Genomic DNA, 18,164 nt, shown 5'->3' with positions numbered 1-18,164 from the left:
TGTGTGTGTGTGTGTGTGTGTGTGGGTATATATAGAGAGAGAGAAAGGTGATTTATTTCAATCATGAAAAAATGTGGATCTGGGTTTCCTTTTTTAACTGAAAATTGGCGATTTTTTTCAGAGAAAACCAGGATCCCTGCTAATTGGCAATATAGAGGGGAAAACAGAGTTATATATCCAAATCCACTGGAAGCGTTTTTAGTGTCAGGCTGCAGAGCATAACACTGTGGGAGGCCAGTGAAGTCAATCAGCAAATGTAACTCCAGTTTTAAATGGTTAAGTCTCACTAGAGGTGCAGGATAAATGTCACAGGACTTCTTGTTGTTTTAATACACCTTAAGAAACTAAACAAAGCAAATGCGTTTTGTGGCTCCCTCAGGAAAAGACTAGTCACTTCCTGAGCAGTAATCTGCCTGCTAGCAGCAGATAGATTCTCATTGTTTACCACTTCCAGTTTCCAGTAATGGGAATGATTGCTTGACTAATACCTAGCCAGTTTCTGCTGCAAATTTGGAAATAACTACTTTTCAGAGAGGAGCTGCTTTAGCTGTTTCTTTCAAAACACCATTGACCAAAAATAGATATTTTTACCTCGTTTAGGGTCCTTGAGGCATAGTCAACCAGAGCTGATGAACATAGTTTTCTTTTGGAACTAGGTGGCTGCTCTTCAGTCACAAGATGTATCTTGCTCTCCTGGTGATCCTCTTGCACTGTAAGTTCAAAGTTAAATATCCAGCTGTATCTTTACTGCTTCAGTTTTACTGCTATTACTACCCTCCAGTTATTTAGCTTTGAAAATAACAAAACATTCCATTAATTTTCCAGGTTCAAGCCTTAAAGCCCGTGAAGGTGAGTTGTGGAATTCTTTTTCAGTTTGTTGATATGTAAAGGACTGATTTCCAAGCTGATCTGAAATTCTGCTGGTAAAGCTCCATAGTCGAGTTACTCTAGATTTGAAATAGTTGTAAATCTGAGCAGAATTTGGGCCACAAATTTATCTCGGGTAAAACCTGCGTACCTGAAGAGTGCCAACATATACTTTTTGGACTCTCAGAAAGAGACAGACTCCAATCCAGCCATTTCAAGTGAAATCTGACTAGTGAAGTTAGTTGCAATTTTGTGCTAACTTTAGTGGGAAATCCTGGCCACTGAAGTGATCTGTTGTATAAGATTCAATATTGTGCTAGTGAAATAATCACTGAACTTAACTTTTGTCGGTATCCTGCAATATACAAAGTCTGCAGATATCTTTATTTAGTCTTTGACACAAAATATCTTGAAAAAATGCTAGTGAGAAGTTTTTGCTGCTGAAAACAGTTTAAATCAGCATCACACTACTTGCATCTAATAAAGAACTTTGGAATAGCCAGTGGAAGCGCTTGTTTAGGAAGGGGAAAGGAAATTTAGGTATTGGCTTTCCCATTTTTTAAACAAAAAAGCTTTCTAGTCTGCCATAAGGAAGGAGGAAGTAAACATTTTGTAAATATAAATTAAGAACATTTGCAAGATGTAAATGTTTTTGTTCTAAGAGCATTGCTAGCTTGGAAGATAGTTGAGCTTGCATGAGTCTGGAACTGGAAAAAGTGGGTAACATTTTTGCAGGCTGTTCTTCTCCAGCCTCCCTCTCCCACCCTTGGAGATGCCTGGCCCCAAACTGACCCACTCAAAGCAAAAAAGGTGATCTTCATAAGCCCTTTTGCGAGCCCAACATCAACGTTATCTCTGGCAAGGAAGAGTTATAATTCCTGGATAGGAAGGGCTCCACCAGATAAAGGAGCATTGTCACAACTGACTAGCAAATCAGTGCTCTATGCCCTGAGCAAACTGGATATTCCCAGAGCTGTACAAAAAAAGCAAAAAACCCATAACCATTTTTTCCAAGACCCGTTTATAGCTGCATGAATAAAATGTGTAGCACATAGTTTGTTGTACTTGTGGCATTAAAGAAATAAGCAGTGCATGCTTTCATGCTATTACAAAAATGTAACAGCTGAGGTACTTTCTTTCCAGCTGTTTGAAAATGGCAGCCAAAACCCAATGGATGTGGGGGGAATTTTCATAATAAAAGTAGCATATTTATAAATAACAAAGATACATTTAGAGGGCTAGTGCTGCTGCTTTTAGTCGCATTGCTTTCAGTTGGGGGTTCTGCTTAAAAATTAATAGCGAGTTGTGGTCCAAAGCGGCTAGAATTGAGAGAGACCTAGATTCAGCAAACCAGAGAGAAATGTACTTTAAGCCTTTGAGACACATGCTTGAGTCCCGCTGAAGTCTTAGAGGGTGAGGTCCATCCTTGATTTAATTCCCCTCAGTAGAGTTAGACTGGATAGATTTGGATGGGCAAGCACAATACAAACTTCCCTGATTATCTGTAGTCCTGACATGTACTACCCACTCCACAATATTCTGAATCTGGACTTTTCCTGAGCAGAGGCTGGAAATTTGCTAATTTATCAGTAGTTCTGGCATTCTTTGTATGTAGCAACAGGAGATTCAGATCTTCAAAATTTTTAGGATTAAACCTTTGATTTGCATTTGTTTTTAAAAAAGCTGCAAATATTTGGTACATTTTTGCCACTCTGGAATGCACTGGCATTTAATGAAATGCCAAAGAAGCATAAGAAAACCGGTAAGGTTTGCCTGATTGCAGCTTATGGATGTGGAGGCAGATATGAGTTAGGAAATCATGATGTCTAATTGAGTTTGGGCCAGCAGCAAACAACAAGAAATTGTCAAAATCTTTACCCTTTTTTCTCTGAAGAAAAGGGAAAGGGAAAATAATTGAAGAAAAAATATTGGGCTGTTTTTAACTTTTGCTTTTTTGCTACTCATTTACAAAAATGGCCATATTTAATTAATATGAAGTTGGGATCACAAAGTAACTAACTATAGGAAATGTGCTATAAACATGTTGCTGCCTTGCATGGCTATGAGATAAAACATGTGCATTACAGATGAAGGATTGGCCGTATTTTTATACTGTCTTTTGCTGGTGGCCTTTCACGGAAGGGAAGATAGATAAAGCCTGATCTTCCAACTTGTACTCATGTGAGTAGTCTTTACTTCACATGAGTAGCTCCACTGATTTCAGTGGGACAGTTTTCACGGGGAAGGAGGACCTAGATGTTTGGTGACAGGAGAGCACAGGTAGTGTTAAATGCTGCAGCTCTGGGAGCCCCATGCGGTTAACATTGCCGCTGTTCCCGTGTTGCTAAATGTTTGGAGCCACAGGGAGCCCCTGAAGCCAGACGATGTGGCCCTGAACACTGGATCCAGCTCACAGACTGGCTGCACACGCTTATCCAGCCCACATGCCTGAAAGTTTGAGCACCACTGATCATGAGTACCCCAAGTTGCTTTTCAGGATTGAAATGAATGTCGTGTAGCTGCTCCCAAGAGCAGCATTGCTTTACATAAACTGGAAACTCAATGTGATTTATTTTCCCCCCCTTCATCTAGTTTTTACCATCAACAAGGTTGAAATCCGGGCTGCCCCATCGCTTCAAGTGCCTAATGGAGATGCACTTACCATCCTCTGTATTGCAGACATTAGCAAATCTGGGAACTTCATGATAGAACATAATTTCACATTTTTTAAGGATGGCAGGATTCTGTCTGATATCACATCATTGCAAAACAGGACAGAGTATAAAATACCGGCAGCTAGATTTGCAGACACAGGAGAGTATGTCTGCATGGTGAAAGCCAAAGAGAAGAAAAAAAAAAGTGACGTGATGCTTGTTAAAGTCACTGGTAAGTATTTCTTCAACCATAGCTTTCTTCTGTTACAGCCAGCAGAGCAGATCACTGGCTGGAGCTATTATGATACTCTGACTTAGCTCTTATATAGCGGCTTTTTCAAAAGTGCCCTACGAGAGGCTGGTAACATTATTTAAGGAAAGGGAAACTGAAGCCCAAAGAGATGAAGTGACTTGTCCAAGATCACCCAGCAGGTCAATGCAGAGTCAGGAATAGAGCCCAGGTCTTCAGGATCCCAGTATAATACTCCTCGTGCTAGACTGCTGACGAGTGTGCTAAGACCTTAGGCAGATGTACTTTTGAAGTGCTTCAAATACCACTCTACTGTGGAGCGCTTTAGACCATAGAAGTTCATGCAACCCCCTGCCACAGCACTTCAGTCACCGCAGTAGCATGCTGCAGCATGCTCTCCAAGCAGGGCCTGTGACGGGCACACACACACACGGTGTGCCCATTTCTGTGGGTCTGCTCCCCCTGCATGCTTTCTGTGGTGGGGGAGGGAAACAGGGCAGACAGCCAATAAACCCTCCCCAGCATGCTTGGTCTCCAGCCCACCACCAGTTCTTGAGGCAGAGGTGTACAAGTTTGCCAAAGGTAGTTGAGCACCCACTTGCTGGAACCAAGAGTCCAAAGACCTTGTACCACTTCCATCATCTCTTATAAGGACAGGAAATAGATATGTATCCATTTTTTCTTCCATAATGTTCCTCGTTTCTCTATGAGTTGCATGGTTCCTCTTGAAATATCAGCCTCCTGAACATCTTGGTTTAGGGTTGACTGGCAACAGTTGTCCCAATATGTAACCTGCCTTAATGGATTGATATTTGCAGTCACAATATCTAGATGGGAAATACAGTTTCTCACCTTGCTTTTTCCCCAAATCGGAGTTGGAGACATTGAGGAGGAAGTGTTCTTCATTTCCAAAGAGTGAGCTACATGCTTCAAACATAGTGACATGAATGGCGCCACAAGGGGCTGTTTGTCCATTCGATGGCACTATCTGCACAACAGAAAGCTTTTCCCAAAGGTCACAGGTGCTCAGCTCCAGACTTCAGCTGCAACAGCAATCTGATATTGGTCCATTAGAGCACCGGTGACAGAGATAGCAAGCGTAGCACAGCATCTGTATTAGGGATACCTAATGATACTGGCTTCTTTTTTTTTCTGCCACAGGGCTACCGAAGCCAAAACTGACTGCTCTGAAAACCATGGTGACAGAGGGGGAAGAATTACCTTTGAAGTGCGAAGTTCCAGAAGAAGCTCCTCCACTTACTTTCACTTTCCAGAAGTTACTGACCCCTGGAGGGCCAGTAACAAGAACAAAGGAGGAGTTGGATAAACATTTTACAACAGTAGAATTTCTAGTTGAACCTGGGGAAAAAGTATTGAAATTTCAATGTATTGCCAGCGTGTATTCAGCACATGGTATGCAAGAGTCAGTCCCAAGCAACGAGCAACTTGTAACAGTTGTGGGTAAGGTGTTTTGTTTTTCACCTTTTATATTTTTTCTTCTTATGTTGCTTGCTTGGGTAGAAACCGTGGATGCTTGAATTGCAAAAGAATAGTCTACTAGTTAAGTGTCTGGGTGTGAATGTTGCAGTGTTACAAATGGCAGAGCAGGTCTGATTCTTTGGCTTACCAAAAGGTAGAGAGAATTGTGAACAGAAAATACTGTTCCAAACCCTCTCTCATTTCAAGAGTGCTCAGGATTCATTTGGTGGCTTGGGCCTATTTCATATACAAAACTTCAGACAAGCACACTTTAATCTGGGCTCTTTAAGTGGTGGATTACAATCAACCTGCCCATCGTTCTGGGTGAAGTCAGTCCAAGTTGTGGGTGTTTACCATGCCCAGCAAGGAGTCTTGATTAAACATACAGTGTCCATTACAGGGTAGGATATTTCATGCTTATTAGGAGAGATGGAGGGCAATGGCAAATAGAAAAGCGACTTGGAGTCCTGCTGAACTATTGGCTATTTTGTTTCAGAATCTAAGATTTAACTTAAAATAAAGGAAGACCCTTGCTAGAGCTTTCACCATCTGAACAGATGCAGGTGTTTCCTGGGTAATGCACTCCAAAACAGCCAAGTAACCATAGCAGTAAACAACTGTTTATTTTCCCCAGTAATATGACTTTAATCTTTTGTAGAACCCTTTTCAACTCCTACTCTGGTCATCGAGCCTTCCCTGAACATTACAGAAGGAGATAACGTTAAACTGGTATGCAGAGTTGTAGTCCGAAACTATGACATTGAAATCATCATCCAGAAAGACAAAGTAATATTGAGCAGTGCCAGGGGCCAGAACTTTTTGACCTACTTTACGAAAGTGAGGACGGAAGACAGTGGCAATTACACATGCAAGGTGGAACTAGGGAGTGTTTCCAAAGAAAAGACCGTGAACGTGGTTGTGACGGGTGAGATTACTATTAAATCTAGATCTTATAGAATTGAGTGAACTTTTCACAAACGTGTTTGCTAGAGATGGATTTGAGCTGTAACAGTTTATATCCACAATCTAAACTTCCCCTCAATGAGTGAGTGCTTAGATTTGGGTTTCTGAGTAAGGTCCATCTTTAAGACTTTATCATCAAAATCCACACTCTACGGGGCATATTGAGAGGTGGTTGAATGCAAAAGGGAAAGATCCTGAGTGCTAAATCTGTTGTCACTGCATTTCTGGGTGGCCTTCAGCAAGTTGCAAAGACCCCACTTTCCCTAGAGATATAACGAAGTTAAAGTAGAGTTTGGGTGTCACTGCTAGGGCAAGGGATGTCAGATCAGCTTGAATGTTTGTGACTATGTAGCTGGAGATTCACAGGGGATAGAAAGACCCTTTAGTTTGAGTAGGAGAGGCCTGTACTTCTGAAGCTTAAGATTTCTGGGTTCTTACCTCCACATTGCAAGTGATATGTTTGTGAGCTATTATGCCCAGTGCTCGTGACCAGTAGCATACCATACCATAGACCATTCAGCCATTTTTGAATGTCTGGCTGGCTGGTGGAAAAAACAGCTTCTGTCATGTGCTGTAAGTCATTATTTAGGGATAGTCACACTGTCTAGGGCTTCTCAGCAATCCCCCTCCCCACACCAAACTAAGGAAATTTAAACATCACTGGCTTGAACCCTGAGCCCAGAAAGCTGAGAAGCTAAACCGCATTGCCTATTACTCTTGGGGAGCGAGAGTTTCCTATTAACAAGACTTGAGTCCAAGGATTTCAAACAAACACATTTTATTGGGGGGGAAGGAATAAAAGGAAACGCAATATAAACTTGGGAAAACCAGATTAATAATGCAGCAGCATCCCATGAAACTCCCACCCTCGGTGTTGCAGTGGTAGCTTTAACCCCAGACCTCTTCTCATGGTTGTGCCTCATGAATAAAGTAGTTAGCTACAACCCTCCTCTGGTGTGTCCCACTCACAGTTAATGTTCCAGTTCTGGAATAGTTCGGACTTGGGGCAGGTCTGTGCTTCACTCTGAAGGGATGTGCTGCTCTGGGGGCTCTCTCATCTCTTCTGTCTGAGGCGGCCATAGCTGTGGCGCTGGGCAGGGAAGCTTTTGTTGGATTCCCTTACCTAAGCTGCTGCTTTTTGTGGTTTCAGCTCAAGCAATCTCATCTCTATTTGCCCCCTTCCCCCCCCGCCCCAAAGCTACCTCTTTGCTGTATTGTCATATCTATTTCCCTTGACATCTCAAAGCTGCCTCTGCATCATCATAGTTCTTCAGAGATGGATCACATTCAAGGCCCCAACAGAGGCAAAGCTCCAAGCAGAACTTCCCACTCCTCTTTTCCACTCTCTTTACCTTGCCCTAGCTGTGTTTGCCCCATTACTCCAGACTACAGTAAGGCATCCCCACACTGCAGGCACACAGCTCTCTTGTCCATTCATGACCTGGCAGGGATAATAGAGGATCATGTTTATTACTCACCAAATTAACAAATAATATTTTATGTCCCAAACTCTTGAAGAAATGAAATGCAAATAAGGCCTGACCAGTGGAGGTATGACTCCTCCACATATGCTGCAAAGGGTTCTTTCCCTATGCAGTCCACCCGTCTCATACCTGTCTTTTCCCTGATCACCAGTAGCTGTCAACAATGATCTCTCCACTCTTGAGGCTTCAAGTGACAGGGCTTATACTGACATAATAAGAACAACTCCTCATTTCATGGTATCCGTCCCTCTGGGAAGTTTGAGGCATGCTGCCCCCTTGCTCGTATGCACAATCTAAATTAATTATACTTATTCTCCATTTATTTTGCAGAGTTGTTTTCAAAACCAGAATTGGTTTATCCTGCGAAGACGATAGATGAAGGTGATTGGTTACAACTGCAGTGCAAGGTTAAAGGCTTATTACCCAAAACAAAGATCTCCATCAAAACAAGATATTTAGGAAAAGATAACCTGTTGAATGATTCCAGCAGCTTCATTACTAGAGCCCATGTGAACGACACTGCGACCTATATTTGTACCGCTGAGATTAATGGAATCATTAAAGAGAGCGACCCTGTACAGATAAAAGTTTATGGTGAGTTGATGTAGTCTGGTCCTGGAAAAAACTTGAGCATGTAAGTAATTCAGTTATTTTCAGGATGTGGCACCAATCCTTTAACTTTGATATCACTACTATTTTTAAGGAGCAAGAAAATTACTATGAGACGCTCATAAAGTTTTGAGGTGCATACAGGATGTTTTCCATCCTAATTTAAACAGATTACATTTTTCCAAGGTCAGTCTTAAATGAGGATGAGAGCTAGTAGGCCTTTCTCTTTTGTCTAATGACTCCCTTCAAACACTGGCTAGAACCTATCCCTGTGAGTGTCTTATCTATCCAGCTTGATGCCAACTTTCTCTGTAGCTGCACACCTTTTTATACACCAGCTTTACCTGAAATGACATCAGCTTCTGCCTTGATATTTTTCTAACAGTCTTCCATCAGTTGGAGGCAGAGGTCATCTTGGTCAAGGGTGTCTGCACCCTAAGAAAGCCAAGGTGTTTGCTTTGCAACCAGTAGTGGTTCTCTTGAAGTGGTCACTTCAGACCATTGACAACATCCTGGCTTCCTTTTCCCCTCATGGATAAAAATATAAGCAATCTTTGGATATTAGCTAAGTATCATACATTTATAAATTATGTGTAAACTAACACAAGAGTCTTTAGTTAGTGCCTTTTCATAGAACCACATTAATAACTTTTTTCTCTTTTTAGCTCCAGTCTCCATCCCACAACTTTGGGTTGCCCCTTCTGTCCAGGAGGTGATGTTAGGGGGAGAAATACGTATTTGTTGTCAGTCTTTGTATGGAACACCACCTATAACATACAAGTTCTTCAGAGGAAACCAAACCGTTAACTCTAGCCAAATTTTTAATAAACTACCCGCTGAATTCATGGACAAACCAACTAAAGTAGGTGTGGAACAATACAGTTGCGAAGCTAGCAACTATCACTCTCATATTAGGACGAGGAGCAGAGAGCTAAACGTCACAGTAATAGGTAAGTGCAATTTGCTCTTCAACTGATGGAAGGAGAGGTGTGAGAATTGGAATTTTGGAAGTATCTGTAGGACCCTGATTGAATAGTCAAATTTATATTAAAACTCTTGAATAGTGATAAAATACTCTCTAGTGCTCACTTTGCTGTGGTGTAAAATACTGACTTTGCTGTGGTCCTTAAAACAAACTATGCTACTTGCAAACTGGGTCAAATTAATCAGAGTCAGGTTTATTTAATGAGAAAATATAGTCCATATATTTGCTGTGAATTTAAACTGCTTGAATTTAATATCACTGGAGAAACAAAATAATTTGTTCTTCAATACTTAGCAGTATAAATATGAACCCAATCCTGTATTTCTTATTCACCCAAGCAGGCCTACTAAAGCTAATAAGTTTTAGGATCAGGCCCCACTTTTTTATTGGCTTTTTGGTTTTCTTTTTGGCTAGACTCCATTTAAATATGCATGTAACTATAGTAGAACTGTTGTTATGATGATGCTTGCAATGCTTAGTGTGTACTGGTTTCAGTGGCCTGCCTAAATTACTCTAACATAGATTCAATTTTTCCAGGATTTTAATAGTTTAAAGTTAATCTCATGTTAGCAACCTTTGCAACAACTGCTCTTGGTGGGAGAGACAGGGTTAAAACCCCAGAGAGGAAAACTGCAGTGTAGCCAGCTGGAGTCATAGCATAGTCCAAGAAGGGTCTTTAGGACTCTTGAACCAAAGGAAGGAAGCATGTGACTCCACAGATCAAGAAGGAGCTACAGTGGAGCTAGCAGAGCTCTTTGGCCCAGAGGGAACAGGAAACCTGAAACCCTAGGGCAAGGTGTGAATTAGCAGCTCCAAGAGGGAAGGGTTGAACCTGACAGGTGCAAAGAGAGACTGTATTTTGTAAAGACTTAATAGGTCACACTCTGACAAGGGGAAGATAAATTTAAGAGTGAGTTTGATCTGTGAGTGAGTTATGAAGTGGCAAACAAAGGTGGGGTGAATAGGCCACTTAAGGATAATGCAGGGGCTGTCCCCTGCTACACATACAGGGAGTTGCTCTCTCATCCTCTATGTGGGGAGAGGGTTGACAATGAACTCCAGGTACAATGGAGTGTCTTGTTTTGGGAGGGGTTAAATAAATGTCTTGTTATATATTTGTTAGATAAGCAAATGGCAAAGTAATGCTCTGGTACCTGAAATGAAAGGCTTATGAAGGTCTTTAGTTCCTGGAAGATTTCATCCTGTAGTCTTGGGTTGGTCTCGGAAAAAGTTCCATCTCCCACAGACAAACTTTACACCTATGATGAAATGTTCCATTGCACCATAAGAGTGCAGTTCTCAGCTGTGGTCTTATCAGAGCATTTTAGGCAATGTTCAGCCACAGTCTTCATCATGAGGCTTTATGTGCTCTTGTAAGTATTTGGGATCAAACCATGGAGTACCTAGACGATATGGACCCAAGAGTTTGAATTTGATCAGTGAAGCCAGTGTGAAGAGTTAAAGGACCTCTGTGATGTGCTCAGTGTATCTGGGTTTGTTCAAGAGAAGTGCTACAGCATTTTACACTGTAGCATTTCTGTGGTGTTTTGTTGAAAATTGCCGTAGTCCGGCCAAAAAGCGATAAAGGCATGAAAAACCGGGGCTAGGTTATTGTCCACCAGGATAGAGTCTTCCAACCAGCCAGAGGGGGAGAAATCATTTCCTGTTGCTGTGTGAGAGCCTAGTGTCAGAGATGTGTTTGGTAGCCGTGTTGGTCTGAGGCAAAAAGAAATGCAAAACTCTACAACTCTTGGTTCAGAGGTGATACTTTTTATTAGACCAATGGTTCCCAAACTTTTTTTGCTGCCACCGTAAATCTGGCTTATGACCCCTGCCACTGACTCACTCAAGCCCAGCAGCACCAGCAGAGCCCGGGCAGGCCAGAATCGCGGGGGACGGTGGTGGCGAGAGCCACATGGGCTGTGCGCGGGGGGAACCCCTTAAGCAGGAGGGACAGAGCGAGGGGCGGACCCCCTGCAACCCTGATTTGGGTTGCGACCCGAAGTTGTAAGCCACTGTATTAGACCAACTGAGAAATTGCAAAAAAAATTATCTTTTTCTGCAAGCTTTTGGGTGCACACACCTTTCCTCAGGCTCAGGGAAAATTAAAAATGGTAAAAAGTCCCTATAGGTAGGAAATAAACTTCATTTTTGCACAGAGGAAGCTGAAGGTGGAAGTCTGTTCCTCTGGGTCCATGAAAGTGTCTTTGTGAATTGCTTTTTGAGGTGCAGATGAGGCAGGAGTCCTTCCCCAGTGGTGTCAGAAACATCCAAGACTACTCCAGATCTGCAGAGCATATTGATCAACTGCGAGTACATATCTCCTACCAAAGGAGTTGACACTGTAGTTTCACAGATTTCATAGACATTAGGGCTGGAAGGGACCTCGGAAGATCATGGAGTCCAGCCCCCCGCCCCAAGGGGCAGGAAGTCAGCTGGGGTCAAAGGATCCCAGCAAGATAAATGTCCAAATGTTTCTTAAAAGAGTCCAGAGAAGGTGCTTGCACCACCTCTGGGGAGAATCTATTCCAGGCCTTTGGGACTCAGACAGTAAAGAAGTTTCAAAGGCTTTTTTAAAGTCCAGATATACGATGTCAATCTCTTCTCTCTTGTCCAGGTGATATGTCACCTGGTTATTAAAGGAGATGAGATTGGTCAGGCAAGACCTGAGAGCCAGGAGTTTTCAAAGATATTTGCCCATGGCTGAACTATGACTCCTGCCAACTCCTTATGTACTCTGGGGTACAATCCATCAGGACCCGCTGACTTAAAGGTGTCCAGCCTCTCAAGGTGTTCCTTTACAAGGTCTGTACCTATGCTGGGTATAAATTCACCCTCACCCTGGCCATCCCACATCTTGCCCTTTGGGTCAATGAAAAACCAATGCAAAGTACCGTTAAGCAGGTTGGCTTTTTCCTGGGAGTTGGTTGTCAATTGTCCCATTTTGGTTTAGCAGGGGTCCAATGTTACCCCTGTTTTTCTTCTGACTCCCCACATACCTGAAAAAGGACTTTTTATTGTCCTTGATACGTGTAGCCAGGTGGAGTTCGGTTGCAGCCTTGGCTTTCCTGGTTCACTCCCTACAGGCACGGACCAGTGCAGAGTAATCCTCCTTTGTGGTGATTCCTATCTTCCATCCTTTATAAGCCTCTCTTTTTTGGTGTAGGAGGTCCATGAGTTCCCTGCTGAGCCAAGGGGGTTGCTGTGCCCTTTTGCTACCTTTCCTCTGAGAGGGAATGGACATCCCTTGTGCTTGCAAGGTAACTCCCTTAAGGAGTGACCACTCCTCTTCGACTCCTCTCCCTGCTGAGTCTTGGTCTGTTAGTGCCTCGACAACAAACCTCCTGTACTTATCAAATTCAGCTTTCCTGAAGTCAAGGGCTTCTGCATTGCTGACTGACTTGCCAGCTTTGCGATGGATAGTAAAAGTGATCAGCTTGTGGTCCCTGTCTCCCAGCTTTCCTTTGATTTTTAGGTTGCCGACTAGATCATCTCCTTTAGCCAGTACCAGGTCCAGCAGCGCTTTACCTCTTGTTGATCCATAGACTTCTTGGGTCAGGTAGTTTGTCCATGCACAGGAGGAAGCTCTGCAATTGTTCAGATTTGGCCGAGCTCTCTCCTCATGAGATGTCCGGGTAGTTGAAGTCTCCCATGACGACCATGCATGGAGAGCATGTAGCCTCAGCCAGTTCCCTGGTGAATTCCTGGTCGAGCTTTTGTTCCTGGTTAGGAGGTCTGTAGGAGACTCCTACCATTGTGTCCCCTGTCCCACGTTCCCCACATATTTTAACCCAGAGGCTCTCTAGTTGTCCTCCCTGGGTACAAGTGTCAGCTTGCAGGGATGCATAGCCCTTCTTGACATAAAGCTACACCCCCACCCCTTTTTTCTGCACGATCTCTCCTGTACAGGGTATAGCTGTCTATACCTGTGGCCCAGTCATAGGTGGAGTCCCACCAGATTTCTGTTATCCCTATGAGATCGTAGTCTTTCTTGTTTGGTAGGACCAGTTCCTCCTCTTTGTTCCCCAAGCTCCTGGCATTGGTGTATAGACACGTAAACATCCCATTGGGAGCCCTAGGCTTCCTCACAGTCTCAGGGGGACACCGTTCGAGGGCTGGGGTAGGAGTAGATTCCCTTGGGTGTCCTAGCTTGTTGGCTTTGTAGTTGTTGCCTAGTGGGCTTGCTTTGGTGGTTGTCCACCCATCTCCCAGCAGGCTTAGTTTAAAGCCCGATCGAGCTTGTTCTTCAAAATGCCTTTGTCTGTCTAGCAGCATCACTTCTGCCTTGCTCAGGTTCAGCTTCAGCCACTGAAGTCATCATTCAAGAGTGAATCAAGTCCAAGCCCTGGACTATATTTGTGATAGTGGTATTGTTGTATGTGGGGAAGGATAGGTAGAGTTTGTGTAACATTTGTATGTTGCTAGCACCTGAGTCCCAGTCCTTTGACCAATTCAGCAAGTGTCTGCATAGTGATGTTAAAAAGAACCGGAAAGAAGAAGACTGTTTATGCCAAGATTTGGCAAATGAAGGTGTGGGAATAGCAACCCGTGCTGCAGGAATGGCTGAATCCCCAACTCTGAGCCTTTCCCCTCCCATTTCCCTGCCCCATCTATGGATATGGGCAGACTAGGCAAGGAGGCCTCCTAGGAACTTTTTCAAGTCCTGAAAACAGGTAAGACTCCCTCCTCCTTTCCCCTCCATGGCCAGCTGCATCTGTTCCTCACCCTTTCCCAACCCTCACCTCACCTGCCACTGCTGCTTTCCCTTCTTTTCTTGGGGTGAAGGAAGCCCCAGAGCCACTTCTGCATGCACCAGCTGGGCTGCATGGGGGCTGGGCTCACATCTTGAATGCCACAGGAGAGTGGCAGCAGCAATGGGGTGGGGTGGGGGGGGTTCCCCCACCATGCCCAGTCTCCACAGGAGCAGGTCTGGCAAGGGAGAACCCTCCCTACATCACCACTGCTACTGCTACCATTGGTATCCCAGCTGAGTCCTACTCCCACATAGCCTGACTGGAGTGGGCAGGAATGGCTCTAAAGCTTCCCTCGCACCCAGGACAGTGGGGAAAGCAGCAGCCACAGCAGGAGGTGGGTGAAAATGGAGGGAAAGAGATATGCTTCTGAGCATGAAGAGAAACGGGATTCTCACCTGCTTTGAGCTCTGTTTAAAAAAAAAAAAAAGTCCCTAGAGGCTCCTGTGGCATGTTTCAGTCCAAAAGAGAGATTCAGCCATGCTGCTGCTCGACCACTGGATTCCCTCCCCGCTCCCCAGCAGTCTTCATTTGACTCCTTTATATGCATGCAGTATGGTTTGTTTTTTTTATTACATGATTGCATGCCATTTTTCCCACAAAGACCCTGCTTCATTTAGTGTGGCCTGATGGACCTGTTCTGGAAATGAATTAGGATTGTTCAGTGAATGAGGTTCTTTTCTGCCTCATTTATTGCAGAAGTTGGGAAGCCTGCAGTGAATGAGGCAAAGAATTGCAGAAGGCTCAAGGCCAGTCGTATGATCTAAGGCAGCTGAGTGTCACGCAGGAGAACTAAATTGCATGCCTACCTCTGTCACAGAGTTCATGTATGATCTTGGGCAGGGATGGGCTTTTGTGTGCATCTCATTTTCTGAATGGGAATTTGAGATACTTGGGGCTTGATTTGTAGAAGTGCTGAACTCTCTCACAACTGCAACTGAAGTTAGTAGAAAGTATGCTCCAAACAAATAACAGACTAGGAAAATGCCAAATGCTTTGAGAAATTGTCTTTAGAGGTCTGTAATTGGACACCCCAGACTGGTGGACTTTTGATGGTTTGGGTCTTAATCTCTCTCCATCTTAATTTCCCATCTGTAAAATGGAGGTAATGTCAACTATAAAGATCAACTTGCTAATAATGTTTGTGAAGTCCAGGAAGAAATTAATGATTCAGTATGTGGAGAGCATCTATTCGCTAAGACCTGGAGTCGCACATTGGGAGAAATATTGAGTACATTGATTACATTCAGTAAGTGGTGTAGAGTCAGGGTCTCTGTGGAATAGTGGCTCAGTCATGTCATTGAAGGCTATCATAATGTAGGTTCACTAAGGAGCTGAATTAAGGTTGCAAAGGCAAACCTGTCTTTGGCGCTAAGGTAAATTGACACTTAAAAAAGCATTTCTAGAGTAGCATTTCATAATTTATGGGTAATTCTTTTCCTTGTGCCTTATTCTGCAGCCCCTGTTGGGAAAGTAAACCTCTTCAGTGTGCCCAAAATGGAAGTGGAAGACGGCAAAGGTATCAGCTTTTATTGCTACGTGGAAACAGGATCATTTCCAATTAATTTCAAATTTTTTAAACGGAATAACAGAAAACCCTTATTTGAAGAAACAAACATGGACACCAGGGTTGTGTCGTATAATAAAACATTGAGTAGGCAGGACTCAGGAGAATATTTTTGTGAAGCCTCCAACCCAACCAACAGAGTCCAGCGAAGCGATGAAATATCTATTAATGGTAAGCTATGACTGCGCCTGTACAGCACATCATAGTTATGCTGTGCTGGATGCTGGCAAAGCTGGTCTGTTGTGATTCTTTTGCCATTCTAGCTATCAGCCAGGGAGAGCAATTTATGGCAGCAGGAAAGATGCACAAGCCAAAGGCTCCAGGGCTGTCTGGATGCATGCTCCCAAGTGTCAAGTACAAGTTAGCAACAGTGTCGCATGCACACCAAGCACTAGATACTTTTAAAGAGGATGTAGGAATTTTAAAAGCCAGTAGTGACTTCCTACCACTGTTGTGTCTTCACATTCTCTCTCTCTCTCCATTTTCAGTCATCCTGGCTTCCTGGCAGAAAGTGCTTATTGCAGTATTCGTCCTAGTCATTATTGTCATACTGGCTTGTGGTGGTTGCTGGTGGTACTTACGGAAGAAGAGAAAGGGTAAAAACAATTCTCTTCTATTCTTGAGTGCTGCATGTATAGAATAAATGTGAAGGTTTAGCTGCCAGGGAGAATTTGATCAGGGATGAGAAGGTCAGAAATGTAGATCCAGAAATTGTTGCTGCAAAAAATGTATTTTGGGAGGAAGGGAGGTTTTAAAGTATATTTTTACGTGAGGAAAAAAGGGATTGAGATGGAGTGAGATTCCCCCTTGTAGGCCTGCCACTTGAAGAAGTGTCCTGCTAACCTGGGATGTGATGGTGTGATCTTGTAAAAACTGTGGATGAGCTCCGATACCTGTAAAGGCTGTGTTCCAGAATGAGATCTCAAATACAGTCTAGCCATTAGGTGCTTAAAATACCTGCAGAGCCAACTGAAAAATGCCACAATTGGGAGTACAAGGTGGAAAAAAAATTGTTAATGACTCAGACCAGAGTTTGAGACTGCGGCAGCTTTTTGAACAATCTGTGAGGTTAAAATCCAGTTATGAGTCCTACTGGTGGGAAGGTACTTGTAAGAAAAACATTAATAGAGTGAGGACCAAGTTATATCACCTGGAAATTCAGATCTGGATTTCAGACCACCATAATATGGTGCTCTGCAATTTTGGTTTAACCTCTTAGGGAGAATTAAATTTCATGTCATTGAATTTGTGTCCCCAGATCAGGAGTGCTCACACTCTTTTCTAATTCTCATTGAGCAAATTCTGAAGGTTCTTGTGCAGTTTTTATTCACTCCTCACTGAAGCATCATTCTCATTCACCTCGTTATTAGTTATATGGCTGAGTAGTGACCTTGTGATTGGGTCCATTACCATTAAGCTACTCTTTAGTTCTTGTAGAAAATAAAGAAGGCTTGCTTAAATCCACATGATGAACTACATATCTAGGAAATTTTCCAGACATCCTTACATTAGGCTGCCTGAGGTGTTGAGTAGATCATAGCAGCCCTGCAAGAAAGCACCAGATGATTAGTTTCGGTCCAAGACAATACCAGCCCATGACAGACAGTTGTTATAGTTAGAAAGCTTTTCAGTCAGCATCATGGAAACTATTACATTTAGCAACCTAGCTGACAGCCAAGGATTTTAATAAGTCATAGATGCTGAGCTAGAAGTAACGCTAGATCCTGATAGGAATGTGAGAGAGCTTGCGCTGGAACTGCCAGTACAGTCTGTTTTGTGACTAGAGGACTTCACTGCCCAGCAATTTCTATATCCACTACAATAAGATGCAAAACTTCACTATAGGCACCAGAAATTAGTTTCACTCAGGGGTAGAAGGTCACCATGTGTTGCCTTCATTTTAATTTCTTATGTAGTATACTTGTGCAGTATGTTAACAGATCTTCTTTTATTTTTCCTTTTCAAGCTAAACATCCTTCCATCGAGATGTCTGGGTAAGATGGCTTTCTTACTGATAATAGGGAAATGTTTCCAAGTGAAGTGCTGGGGCAAATCTTTCTACCATATATGTATAGTTTATGATGTTTCACACCTGGAGACAATAGATGGTTGTGACTATTTGCTGCAGAACACCTGCTAAGAAACAACAACAGGATGAGGAAATAATGCAAAATGGAAAAAGGCCAACTAATACAAATAGGAATGGCGGGCCTAGAGTTGCATGCATTCAAATACAAAATTAAAATAAAATTGAGGCCTCATATGAACATAATAGAAACGGGACAATGTAGATATCGACACTGGGGTTTGCTTGTGTTCCTATTGAACACAAAAGCAAAACTTCCATTACTTCAACAGATAATAAAATATTGGCTTTCAGCTTAGTTTTGCATATTTTCACATTATTGTTTGAATTGACTTTTACAGACAATTTTCCTTAATAACGTCCATTTTTGTTGATCACTTCCTTTTTAGATCTGCAGGAGTCACTAATTCAGCTGGTGTTAAACTGGAACCGAGACAGAACAGTGATGGGCAATACTATCCTGGTATAT

General features: G+C 43.0%; 1 protein-coding gene across 17 annotated transcripts in view; it reads left to right on the top strand.

The window, feature by feature from the left end:
- Positions 1-392: 392 nt before the first annotated feature.
- The window catches only part of PECAM1 (platelet and endothelial cell adhesion molecule 1), a 43,947-nt gene continuing 26,175 nt past the window's right edge, over positions 393-18,164 (top strand). For 7 of the 17 annotated variants that reach the window (XR_016443857.1, XR_016443856.1, XM_090060290.1 and 4 more), the window contains exons 1-11: positions 397-712; positions 826-849; positions 3,460-3,753; positions 4,933-5,232; positions 5,909-6,175; positions 8,028-8,291; positions 8,972-9,256; positions 15,502-15,780; positions 16,098-16,205; positions 17,576-17,603; positions 18,085-18,158. Coding sequence is in view for 14 of the 17 variants with exons in the window: in XM_090060290.1 (XP_089916416.1) it covers positions 679-712; positions 826-849; positions 3,460-3,753; positions 4,933-5,232; positions 5,909-6,175; positions 8,028-8,291; positions 8,972-9,256; positions 15,502-15,780; positions 16,098-16,205; positions 17,576-17,603; positions 18,085-18,158 (1,957 nt within the window). In the remaining 3 variants the exon portion in view is untranslated. Of the gene's footprint in view, positions 713-825; positions 850-3,459; positions 3,754-4,932; positions 5,233-5,908; positions 6,176-8,027; positions 8,292-8,971; positions 9,257-15,501; positions 15,781-16,097; positions 16,206-17,575; positions 17,604-18,084; positions 18,159-18,164 lie in introns of all 17 variants that reach the window. The other 10 variants (XM_090060295.1, XM_090060288.1, XM_090060289.1 and 7 more) reach the window with 4 other exon arrangements.

Source organism: Crocodylus siamensis, chromosome 8 (assembly GCF_052110815.1).
Source record: "Crocodylus siamensis isolate JL-2025a chromosome 8, ASM5211081v1, whole genome shotgun sequence".
In the NCBI taxonomy this organism is placed as follows: Eukaryota; Metazoa; Chordata; order Crocodylia; family Crocodylidae; genus Crocodylus; species Crocodylus siamensis.
Note: the sequence above shows the minus strand (reverse complement) of the source record. Positions and strands in the feature narration are given on the sequence as shown.